At 40.7% G+C, this 12661-nt stretch overlaps 1 protein-coding gene across 1 annotated transcript in view; it reads left to right on the top strand.

The window, feature by feature from the left end:
* Window positions 1–10986, top strand: part of birc6 (baculoviral IAP repeat containing 6) — a 124874-nt gene extending 113888 nt beyond the window's left edge. The window contains 2 exon segments of the mRNA XM_053333627.1: window positions 7850–7984; window positions 9485–10986. Coding sequence (XP_053189602.1) covers window positions 7850–7984; window positions 9485–9664 — 315 coding nt within the window. The 3' untranslated portion in view covers window positions 9665–10986.
* Window positions 10987–12661: the final 1675 nt, after the last annotated feature.

Here is a 12661-nt window from a genome sequence, read left to right on the forward strand (position 1 = left end):
GTTTTAAAATGAAGTTATTATTTTTAGATGTGCACTTAAATACACTGTAGGTGGATAAAATATTTAACATTTATACCACTTTTGTGGTTACACCATTTGACATTTTCAGGAGCATTCAGTCTTTTGGTAAAAAATGTTGCAAATGTCATTTAAATGATATAAAACCAACAAAAATACTAAATGTACATTTGAACAAACCTCATGCTGCTTTTAAAACTAGTTCTAAAGATATTTTTGAACTGATCCATATATGAATAAGTCAGTAAATGAAAACCTACTACTTAAATCACATAAATCACCTATTATAAGCACATCTCTATAATTTAATATGACCTCTTAAGCTATAATTCATGGTTTAATAAATTGATTGCATTTCTCATTAAAGGAGAAATGAATAACAGTACTGCCATAAGAAGGTAAGAAAATGGCACATTACATTTAATATGTGCCATCCTTCAGGCTTGTTAGTGATGTGACAGCATTCAATTTAGATTCAACCCAGAGCTGTGTGCTAGTGTTACATGAAATGTAACTATGACTGAGATTAGTTAACTCAACATTTATCACAATTGAAGAAATATGATGATTTTGAGTTGCAATAACTGGGACAGCTACATCAAACTCATCCATGCTCTTGGCCATATTCGTGGGAATTTTCCTGTCATTGTTATTCATGGATGTAGCCAGCTGTCTAGCTACGTTGAAGATGTCAATGAGCACAACATAATCATTGAACATTTGGAGATGTGGGCTGTGACTCAGAGGTCAGGAACCACGCCGCAAATCATTTCCTTACTTCCAGAATATATTGAGCCAGAAATATTCCAACAGTCAGTCATTCACCAGAAACTAGAGTCAACTGTGTTTTTGTTCTGGTCCACCCACGTCAATGGGTGTTTTCATTTTCAGAAGTGGTAAAGGCCTTCAGCAGAGTACAAATAACTTGTCAAACAGCTGGAGAATGTTCCTGAGAACAGTATGCACGCTCAGTCGTACATTCAGTGTTTGTTTTTTTTTTTGGCTTACATCTGCTGTCCTTGATGCTGAAGATGCAACAATGTCTGCTGACATGGTTCTTCCTACCACAGCTGGCCTGATGTGTCGAGAGACTGACACTGTCAAGTCTCTCACTCGTCTAAGCACATCCTGTCACTCCTCATAAGGCAGCACTTTAACGCTTTGAATCTTGACACTGAAATGTGGCAGTTCTATGAGTGGAAGTGAGAAGCATCCTCTCAGTGACCCTGTCTTGATGCTCTGGCACTGATACACACCACATCTGCCAGGTCTCGTTTTTTTGGGGGGCTTGCAGCGTTGTTTCTGTTTGGAACCACAGTACATCATTATATGTACTGTCCCTCCAGGTCTTTGGAGGCTTTCTTCAACAATGACTGAAAATCAATAGAGTCGCTACACTTGTCCTAGAAGATGTCCTCCATATGAACCAGTTGGCCCTCTGTCTGCTTGTAGCTGTCGGATTTCGGCGTACAGCTTCGTCAGATGCTTCCGTATCAACCTTTGCTGTTCCAGCTGGTCTCTCACGCTTGATGAATAACAGCAGGCTCTTAGCTGGTACCAGCTCCACTATTCTCTAACCCTGTCACCAGCCTCTTGCATTTATACATCATGTTGACCTCATTTTGAACAGTGCATCCTTATCACAGAAAATGTGTTGACAATATGAGCTGAGCACAGGATTCAGTATTTGTTGATGTCGGCACAGACCTCCTAAATATGCTAATAGGATTCCTTTGTCTACTCATTCTGTAATTGGTTGACTCTGAAAATGTCCTATTTTCTTCACTCTACTGTAAATGTCCACTGTGGTAATGAGAGCCCGACTGATATATCAGTCAGCCAGATCGTCAGTCGGCTAGATCGTCATGAAATGTAGATCCTTGGTCACCTCGGGTCACATGTATTCAGTCATGTGCCATAGAGAGCCAGTAGTCAGCAAAGTTTTTCTTTCCATCCAATCACCTCAGCAGGTGAATGCACTGATAGATTAGCTATCCATGGCACATTGTTGTCATCTTAGCAAGCAATATTTAGTGGAATATTATACATGTTCCACGGTGGATTGTTTTTGAGGTTGTTGTTGTCATAAACGTTTGACTCTGTGCTGCCCCCTGGTGGATGTATTGGTTAACATCCATGCCAACGTAAAGGACGCATGGAAGTATGTGAGCAATGCAGTAAAGTAACATCGTTTGAAAAGGACATATATACATTTTCGTACGTGTGTTAAGCATAAATGGGCCTAGCTAGTATGTGGACCTTGAGTTGAGGTTGGGTTGTCTGAGTATAATGTAAAATGCGGCCTTCTGCTAGACAGCAACACTGATACACTTTAATATATCGGCATTTTTTGTACAGAATCCTTTCAACTTTGTGCTCTCAAATCTTGCATGTTGTCAGATGTACATTTTAACATTTTTATTAGCTTCTATTTATGTAGCAAGTCACTCTCATCATCGAGACTCAAATGCACACACATTGCAGTTGGTTCCATGGGTCGATGCTAATGATGCTGGTGTTTTTCTGCTCATATAATCATGGGATTACTGGGATCCAATAGCATGGACGTTTTATTTTTGGTGAGCGTGTGTGAGAATCCAGTGTTCTGCATGCTATTTATAGGAGGAGAGCTGGAGAATGGAGCACAGGCTTGAATTATGGAGCAGCAGATTGTCAGGTGGAATTAAGGACAATGGAACGCATGTTAAAATATGGATCAGTGTGTGTTTGTGAGGGAGGGAGAGAAGGAGGGAAAGAATGAGAGTACACTTGTAAATGTGCTTGTTTGAGGTAAGGAAGGCCAAGTTATGTGTTTATCATATTCACATCTGCTACACTAGGCATGGGCCGGTATGAGATTCTGGCGGTATGATAACCATAAGCAAAAATATCACGGTTTCACGGTATGGCGGTATTGCGATTACAGCTCTAAAATGTTCCTAAAAGGAAGAAAAATAAAGACAGACATGTTAATTTAACCTGAATATACGCTGTAATGAGAGTGTGAGGGGTCGTGAAACTACGCCAGGGGTGTCAAACATGCGGTCCGCGGGCCAGAACCGGCCCACTGAGGGGAGCAATCCAGCCCACTTTCCTTCCTGTGTTCTTTTCCTTCCTTCCATCTGTCCTTCCTGCCTTCCTTTTTTCCTCCCTACTTTTCTTTTTTCCTTTCTTTATTCCTTCCTTCTGTCCTTCCTCCCTTCCTTCCTTCCATCTGTCTGTCCGTCCTTCACTGTCTGTCTTTCCTACCTTTCTTCCTTCCTTCCTTTTGCCTGTCTTTCCTTCCTTCCCTTCTTATTTCCTTCCTTTCTTCCTTCTTTCCCTCCATCTTTTTAATAATCTGGCCCACATGAGATCAAATTGGTCTGTATGTATGAGTTTGACACGTCTGCTCTACGCTGCAGCTGCACCACCTGAGGGATTTCAATAAACAGCTCATACCTTAAGAACGGTATGACAGAAAATGTGGCGGTTTCGGTTTTGTGGCTTTATCGAATCACGGTATACCTTGAACACGGTTATCATCCCATGCCTATGCTACACACAGACATCCTCAACCAGGTCCACAGCATCTCAGGCTAATAGCACCGACGCCCCCTCCCCCTCTCATAGGATGAGGGTCAATGTCACGGACCAGACCATTTAATTCATAGCTGTAGGAGAGGACGGGGCGGTATATGACGGATCAGGCTGTGGGTTGAATCCACTTCCATATATTGTTGGGCTGACGTCTGGAGGCCGTGTGGATGGAGAGCTGGACTCGGTGAACTCGCCACAGCTGCACAGAGGAATCGCCGACTAACACGCTCACATTTATCTCTCAAGTCAATGTGTACAGAAACAGATTGAGCCCCCACGCACCAAATCCTTCCCATTCACTGCGTACAGTATCACATAGTAACACTCTCTCTCACACACACAGCACAAAGCAGCAGGAAGCCGTCCTGACAGGGAATTGGATTGTTCTGTTGAGTACTCTGTATCGCTGCATTATTGATCGCTTTGAGAGAGACATCTCTGTCTTGGTGGAAGTTTGTGGTCACCTTTTTCATTAAGATTGTCTACATGTGTGACGAGCTGTAGCTTTTAGGGAGTCCTGGGGGTGGCAGTTGAGCAGATATAGTGATGTCTGATGGTTCGGAAAGGCTTTCCAGCTTTATTAACCTTCATAGAAAGTGAGATAAAAACATTGTCTCTTTTGTGCCTCCCTCTGGTGTTACCATCACCATCATACTCCAGTAATGTCATAGGTAGAAAGTGTCTAAAGATCTGGACTCAACTAAAACACCACTTTGGATTCCAGGCAATACCTTTCCTCTCCAATTCTCTGTTTCCTATGACAGCGTATTAGGACCATATATGGGGGGGGTGTAATATTTCAAGAAAAAAAGTTGTTAAAAGTCGTAAATGTACGAGAACAAAACTTGGATATACTCTGACATTATAAAGTCACAAATTTAGAAATTAAAGGAAAAAAAGGTGTTTTATTCTGCCAAGCAGTCACATAGCCTCACTTTGCAACACTGGAGATGTAGCTTGTCGTCCATTATGCTGCTATGGAAGAACTGATCAAATTGTACATTTAGCAATAATGAGATACTTGCTATCCAGATCATCCTAAGTATCCAGACTTTGAAAAGACACTGCAAGAAACTGAGCCTCCTTCAGAGAAAAAAACCCATAAACTTCTGGATGAGGTGATAGGTTTTGTTCAACAGGAGCTGCAACAGAGCAGGCAGATGGAAGACTATCACTGGTTACATCTACGGACAGTTCAAATGGGTTTTGTGGTCCAGTAAGACACCATACGCCAAATGATCAAATGAACTCATCCTCAAGGTGGATCGAAAAAATCCGACTTTATAATATCAGACAATATCCTAGTTTTTTTCTCATAAATTTACAGCTTTAATCTCCACCGGCCTAAAAGCAAACTAGACCACATCTGTGCTAAGTGTGATAAATGCCATCACATGTTCTGGACATGTCTGTCACTGACCATTCACTGCCATCAGACTTGGCTCAACTTGTAGCTTTTCTCACATTGTGTCTCACAGCGAGACGTATTATTCTGATGCACTGGAAGAGTCCACCCCCACCCCCCATGCCCAATGGTTAAGGGATTTTCTATCTTTTGTGAAATTAGAGAAAATGACACACTCCCTTCATGGCTTTAAAATAAATGTTCTAAAATATATTCAGTCATACAGTGTGAGAGTTTTTTTTAAAAGTAGAAAATAATAAATGCAGTGTGGGAATGGGTCAGGGCTGTTGTCATGATTACGGGGGCCAGGTATCCTCAGCACTCTATTGATGGAATACTGAAAACCAAGAATAACTTTTTAATGGCTGCGTGATTCACTCGCACCCTTGACCCTTCATGTTCCCAGCATGTTTCCTCGGCTCTTCTTCCTCCCTCGCTTGGCTCTTCTTCCTCCCTCGCTTGGCTCTTCTTCCTCCCTCTCTTGCCCTGTGGAATAATGAGTGGATGGCATTACCTCAAAGGTCACTGAGTTTATCCTGCAGCTGGCTCTCCATCAGAGGACCTCGTCTCTGACTGCACACATGAGCTACATGTACTTGTGTGGATGTTTTTCCACGTACCTGTGTGTGTGTGTGTGTGTGTGTGTGTGTGTGTGTGTGTGTGTGCATATAAAGACATGTATTTCCTGAAAGGTCATTTGTCAAAAGGCCCTAATGTGACGTTTGCTCCTCTGATCAGTGGATGGTTTGCATATAGAGCTTCCTTCCCAGCTGTGATCGATGGCCGTGTCCAAATGCCAAAAGTCAAACGGCTGCTGGTCGTCTCTTCATAGCTCCCCTGGGGGAAAACACCCGCTTTTAAACAACTACATGTCTGAACATGGCCAGGCATAATGTCAGCCCTGGGCTTCTGTCTTTATGAGTCTCATCATGGAGCGTGTATGGACTTTGCGTCCCGATGCTCCTCTATTGTAGAGAGAGAGAGAGAGAGGGGGAGGGGGGAGGGAGGAGGGGAGGGAGAGGGAGAGGGAGAGGGAGAGAGAGAGAGAGAGAGAGAGAGAGAGAGAGAGAGAGAGAGAGAGAGAGAGAGAGAGAGAGAGAGAGAGAGAGAGAGAGAGAGAGAGAGAGAGAGAGAGAGAGAGAGAGAGAGAGAGAGAGAGAGAGAGAGAGAGAGAGAGAGAGAGAGAGAGAGAGAGAGAGAGAGAGAGAGAGAGATCCTCAGTACCTCCATCCAGCAGCTATACACACGCACATCCAGCACAGAGCTCACTGCATACTGATGCCTCTGCCCTGGCGATTGTTGCTAGGAAGCGGCATGGAGAGAAGCAGGGGAGTGGAGCATAGATGATTGACATCATTCACAGAGCGATGTGGTACATATGATGTCAGAGCGTGACTTCAGCAGTAGTAATAAACACTCTGTCAGTGATGGAGAGACAAGCAGAGAAGTTGATTGTTTTCACTGTCAAAGAGAAATGAGTAGTGTGTGTGTGTGTGTGTGAGCTTTATTACATACATAGTAGAGAGAGAGAATAATGTCCTGTCTGTTATTTCATCATCTCGAGTCGCTCCGCTTGTGTTTGCTGTTGTGAGCCGAGCTGCACATATTTTCTATGAAGCAGCACACCTCCAACACATCATCAAAGTAAACAACTTGTTTCACCTCGCTGTGGTGGAAGAGTGTGGGGGGTTTCCGTTGCTCACAGCTGCGTGACGCTCTGCTCGGCGCTACTAGACACAGAAGTTGACAGTCATGAGAGAAATGTGGTCAAATCTTTGATTATAAATCCAAAACAGTGCCAATCAATATTCATTCTAGGGATGTAAATGACAAGTTTCTTCATGATACCATATTATATTCAAAGGACAATGATTCGATGTTTGCTGATATCACAAATTCTGTGAAGATATGATTTTTTGATTTTTGTAGAGCTCTGAGATCTACTGACTCAGGTCAGATAGTTGAGCCCAGAGTTCAAACTAAACATGGTGAAGCAGCTTTTACACAACTGGAACAAACTACCAGCAGAACTGAAATCAGCCCCAACTGTGAACATTTTTAAATCCAGGTTAAAAACATTTCTCTTCTCCTGTGCTTATGATTGAGCTCTTTTAAAGCACTTTACATTTTAATCTTTCATTTGCACTCTTTGTCCTTCTAATGATTTTAAAGCTAATTTATTATTTTATGCTGCAATCATTTTATTTATGTCTTGCTATTTTTCTGTACTTTGGGGGGTGGGGTGGGGGGGTTAATTGTATGTTTTAAGTTTCTCAAATTACATGTTTTTCTGTTTTATGTAAAGCACATTGAATTGCCATTGTTTATGAAATGCGCTATATAAATAAAACTGCCTTGCCTTGATTGGATTCAGGAGGCAGTGATCTGATTTAACACAATCACTTCCACTTATATCAAATCACAAAAAGCAACTAAAATATCATTGACATTTTCATTTCTGAGCTTAACCAGACATTTAAATGGAAAACAATATATTCCTTTTAGACAAAAATATTCCTCCTGTTCACTATAAATTGCTGCAATTTGATATACTGAGCCTTAAAAATGTCACATTCTATAAAAGAAAAACGAAACGAACGTTAAGTTACACATTAAAGCAGGTTTTTTGCTTCTTCTTGCTCAAATAGTGATGTCTAGCATCAATGTTTTCATTTTGCATCGATGCTATTGGCTCGTTGTTCATTATATGGATGAATCAATGTAAATCAGTGTATCTTTACACCCATAATTCACACACACATTCACACACCCTTGGTGCAGCCATCAGGAGGCTTGTAGGGGTTCAGTGTGTCAGCTGACTCATCGTGTCATGTTGTGTGTTTTCAGGTGATCCACAAACATTTCTACCTGAAGCGGACAGAGATCATGTCTCAGTGTGAGGAGTGGATCACTGACATCCAGCAGTACAGCAGCGACAAGAGGGTGGGCCGCACCATGTCCCATCATGCTGCTGCACTAAAGGTACCTTCCACCACTCCACTGCTGTGTTTATGTGTTTATTTCACTGTGATAAATACAGCAGCTCTGTGTTTCCATGAGCTTCATATCATATAGAAAGCTGACAGTAAGCAGGTGACCTGTGTGTGTGTGTGTGTGTGTGTGTGTGTGTGTGTGTGTGTGTGTGTGTGTGTGTGTGTGTGTGTGTGTGTGTGTGTGTGTGTGTGTGTGTGTGTGTGTGTGTGTGTGTGTGTGTGTGTGTATATGGGGCCTCATATGCTGCTAATAAACAGTGAATTAGCTGCAGGGGACAGCAGACTCTCAACAGGCCAGCTTAATTCACATTCCCACTTGCAACACACTCACACACACTCACACAGCAGCTCATGATATACACACACACGTCCTCACACTGAAGCACAATAAGCAACAGCCACTGATTGTGAGTGTGTGTGGTGTCTCTGGCAGCTCTGCTCTCTTCTCCCTCTGGCAGTAAATAAACAGAGTTAATCCTCACTGTAAATGATCCAGCCTCAGCTTGAGCACAGCCAGCTGTTGTGTCACAGCTGCAGGACACTCCAGGTTCTGGTCACTCTGCCTCCGCTTTCTATATAAGATCTATAGAAGAGACTAAAGGATGTTTAAATGATCTTCATTTCATGTTGTGTAGCAGTTTTTAAACAGTAACTGTAGTCCTGTTTGATTCTCTTGAGTCAGAACACAGAGCTGCTGGAGGGATTCTCCAAAAGATATTCCATCAGTTGGTGAAAGAGAACGCTGTCTAATACATACTTTAGATAAAAACTAGAGTGAGCAAATGACTGAGCCCTTTTTTAAAATGTATTATATATTTGTGTGTTTTTAAACATTCATGTCTAGTTCTGGGTATCGTTTAAAAAATGATGATACCAGTACCAATCCATGTATCCTTAAAGTGATACTGATACTAACTGAGTACTTCATTCTATACCCATCATGTGAATAGAAGCATTCAATTGATGGGTTGTAGCTGCTCTGGCAGTGGGCCAATCACATGTCACATTAAATTTGAAGAACGCTTGTGTTGATTGGCTGTGAGCAAGTCCATACAGATAGTCATATGTTCTATCTCTGGGTGCAAAAAGGATGGATTGCAGGTATCATTTGATGGGAGATGTTTCATACTACTTGGTATCAGTTGATACTTTTAAAGGTATTGATTACACATGTTGACAATAAGAAAAATATTAACAAGTAAATTGTCCAAATATTCCTGTAATGTTTTCTTTTTATCGAGTTTTAGTATAATCTGCATTACAAAATAAATTCTCCATTAGTGAACATCAATATAACAGAGGGAGGAAAAAAGACAGGAAATGGAAATACAGCACTGTAATGTTTGATGTAATGTAAAGCCTGACCTGTGTGTGTGTGTGTGTGTGTGTGTGTGTGTGTGTGTGTGTGTGTGTGTGTGTGTGTGTGTGTGTGTGTGTGTGTGTGTGTGTGTGTGTGTGTGTGTGTGTGTGTGTGTGTGTGTCCCTGCAGAGACACACAGCTCAGCTCAGAGAGGAGCTCCTGAAGCTTCCCTGTCCTGACGGTCTGGAGCCAGACGGAGACGAGTTCTCAGAGAAGAGCGCCGCCCTCATCCTCAAAGATCTGCCCAATCAGGACGCAGAGAAGCCCGGCAGCAGCCAGGACAGCCACTGCAGCGAGGGCCAACTATGAGTCCCTGACCCACCCACCCCTCCCCTAACCCACCGTCTCTTCCCAGCATCTCCTAACCCTCCCCTTTCTTCTTCTTCTTCCCTCCTTCCCTCCTTCATTCCTCCTCATGATGATTATTACTCTCAACAAACAACAACAACAAAAAAGACTTGACGGCTTCAGAGCACAAGCCACCACTTTGTCAATATTTGTATGTAAAGATCTAATAGCAGAATAGCAGAAACGGAAAGGGGGACGTGGAGGAAGCAGAACGCCACAAGACGAACTCTGAACTACGCTACGCCCTTATCGGAGAAAAAAAAACCCAGTCGACGAAAACTTTTATTTACCTGTAAAAGAGTGTAAACATTTTGTGCTTTTTTCCAATTGTGAAATAACCACTGATTGGTATGTTATTAAACTTGTTTATGTATACATAATGGCAGAGGAAAAATTACAGATTATATAAGGGAAACTACCTTTAGAGAAGAATGTTTACTGAATGTTAATTTCCTTCTTTTTTTTTTTTTGTTTCTTTTTTGACTGTTTAGAGTGAGAACAGTTGTAACCAAGGATATATTGGTCATTCTTTAAGGATACTATTTAAAAAAACCACAAAAAAAGAGAGCGAGAGAGATATAGCGAAAGATAGAGAGAGAGAGAGAAAAGGAATCTTGATGAAACAACCCCTCTCTGGTCATCCGTTGCTTCTTATGAGTTCTCTAAGGATCATATCCACTTCAATAAAAACTGATGGACATTCTTAAATGCTATGTTATCCCTTTTCCAGGCTCCAAAATTAAAAAAGCACCATGATCTGGATCTTTTTTTTTTGTTTGCCTCTACCCTTCTCCATGACTGTAGATCAATAAGACTGTGTCAGATCAGAGCGGGAATATGTCATTTTTTTGAAGGCTTGTGCATGTGTATGTGTGTTTTCTGTGCGTGTGCAACAATCCCCCCCCCCCCATCCCCCCTTCCCCCTCCCCTCCTCCCTCTTCCTCCCCAAGTGAGATACAAAGCTGTGATGTGCCTTTGATCTACACCATACCACCAAATACTCCAACAGAGTACCTTTACTGATTTTCTTTTGCTATTTCTACAAAAAAAATTAAGAATTCTGCTCCGTCTGACACAAAAAAACTGCTTTGATCTTCTTTTTTTATTATAATTATTATTATTATTATTATTATGTTGAACTCCAGTGAACAAAAAAAAAAGAAAAGAAAATGCACTTTCTATTTTACTCACTCCTTAGAACAGTCACATACTCCTTTTTGCTAGGACATTAAATGGAGCTTGAAAGTATGGATCGATTGTGCGAATGCTTCTTTCTGCGTTGTTTTTTTTTTTTTTTTTTTAACAGGATGAACAAGAAGGAGAGAAAAGCCACAAAAAAGAGCCGGAGACACTCAACAGCTGAGCAGAGATGCAGCCGTTACGTTAGCTGTCCATACGGAGGGAAACACTGTTGTTCAAAGAAGAAAAAAAACTGCACCTTTTTTATATTGTCATGTTCACAGCGTTCTAGTTCTTCTGTGTTTTGGGGTGTAATTAAATGCTTTTTCTACTATTTCAGTAAGAAAGTAAAAACCCTTAAAACATGACTTCAAATCTGAAGTATTTCTATCACATCTAATATTCATGACTCAATGAAAGTCATGGGTGTTTATTTATTAAGAGTTAAAATCACATTGCAATTCACATGTCACTAAACCACCAATGGGTGCATGGATGGAGTTCACATGACCTACTTTAAAAATCTACTTCAACCCTGTGAAAAAATGTCTGTAATAACCACAACAGACAGAACGTGTACAGTAGTGTGTTCATGTTGGACCAATGTCACATTTATTATACAAGTAAGTTTTCATATATGAGGAATGTGTCCATGTGATTCATAACAGACAAAAAATAGAAAGTAGGAGCAAAAAACCTCATCTATACAAAGTGAGATAAATACAACTAGCACAAAAGACAGGTGGTATTATATACAATTAAAGTTTTGCAATAAATAAGCATTATTTACATCATATGTAATGTACATGTTTAATTAGATAAGATAAATAATGTATTGATCCTACTTAACAAATGACTTGGTAACTATACACAGGGAAAATAAATAATTACCAAAATATCCAACATTGTATGAATAAAATAAATATATATATATATATAATGTAATGAATAATAATAAAATACTCACTGTGCAAATAGACTCAGTAATACAAAAAATACAAATAGTTGTGTTCATGGTTCATGGATGTGTAATATAAGATAATAGATTTCACATGAATATAAGGTGTGTTAACATGGGTGGGATACAGTGTGTGTCAGTGGGGGTCATCTTTAAACTGACCACTTGTTTGAAGGAGCTGACCAAAAATAATAATTTTCAGGTAAAATGAATGATGGCAGTTTTGTTTTATCCAGTTTAAGAAGAGAGTCATTCCAGACTCAGCAGAAATACCAATGATTGAGTTTATATGTGTAGCTGTGTCACAGGTATTTCCCACTACTGTAAATAAAAGGTTTATAGTTCATAATAGAAGTGCTAACACAAAGATCGTTCCAACACCAACATTCACAACATGATGCTTTAAGAAGGTTCAACTGTTCTAATATAAAACTAGAATGACATCATCACTGATTAAACACCAATGCTGCAACTTGTTCATCTTAAAGCTTCTCTAACATCACTGAAGCTGTGAGATCAGAGGATCCACAGTGGTCAGTCACATGACAACAGCTGGTGGTATTGTTGACGTCATGTGACTGCATGTCAATTCTCTGAATTGTTTAAAACACGTAAAGCATCGTAGTAAGGTGTAACGTATTTTATTTCTGTAAATAATGTCTAATTTTTCCCAGAATTTGGCAACCTCAGTAAACAGACTGCTGAACTTTTGCTGTTCAGTGGAACATTTCTGCAACATTTCAATGAAATCCATCCAACAGTTGTTGAGAGGTTTCAGTCTGGAACAAAGTGCTGGAGAAGAATGTTCTAGAGAGTGTGCT

This window comes from Scomber japonicus, chromosome 14, assembly GCF_027409825.1.
Source record: "Scomber japonicus isolate fScoJap1 chromosome 14, fScoJap1.pri, whole genome shotgun sequence".
In the NCBI taxonomy this organism is placed as follows: Eukaryota; Metazoa; Chordata; class Actinopteri; order Scombriformes; family Scombridae; genus Scomber; species Scomber japonicus.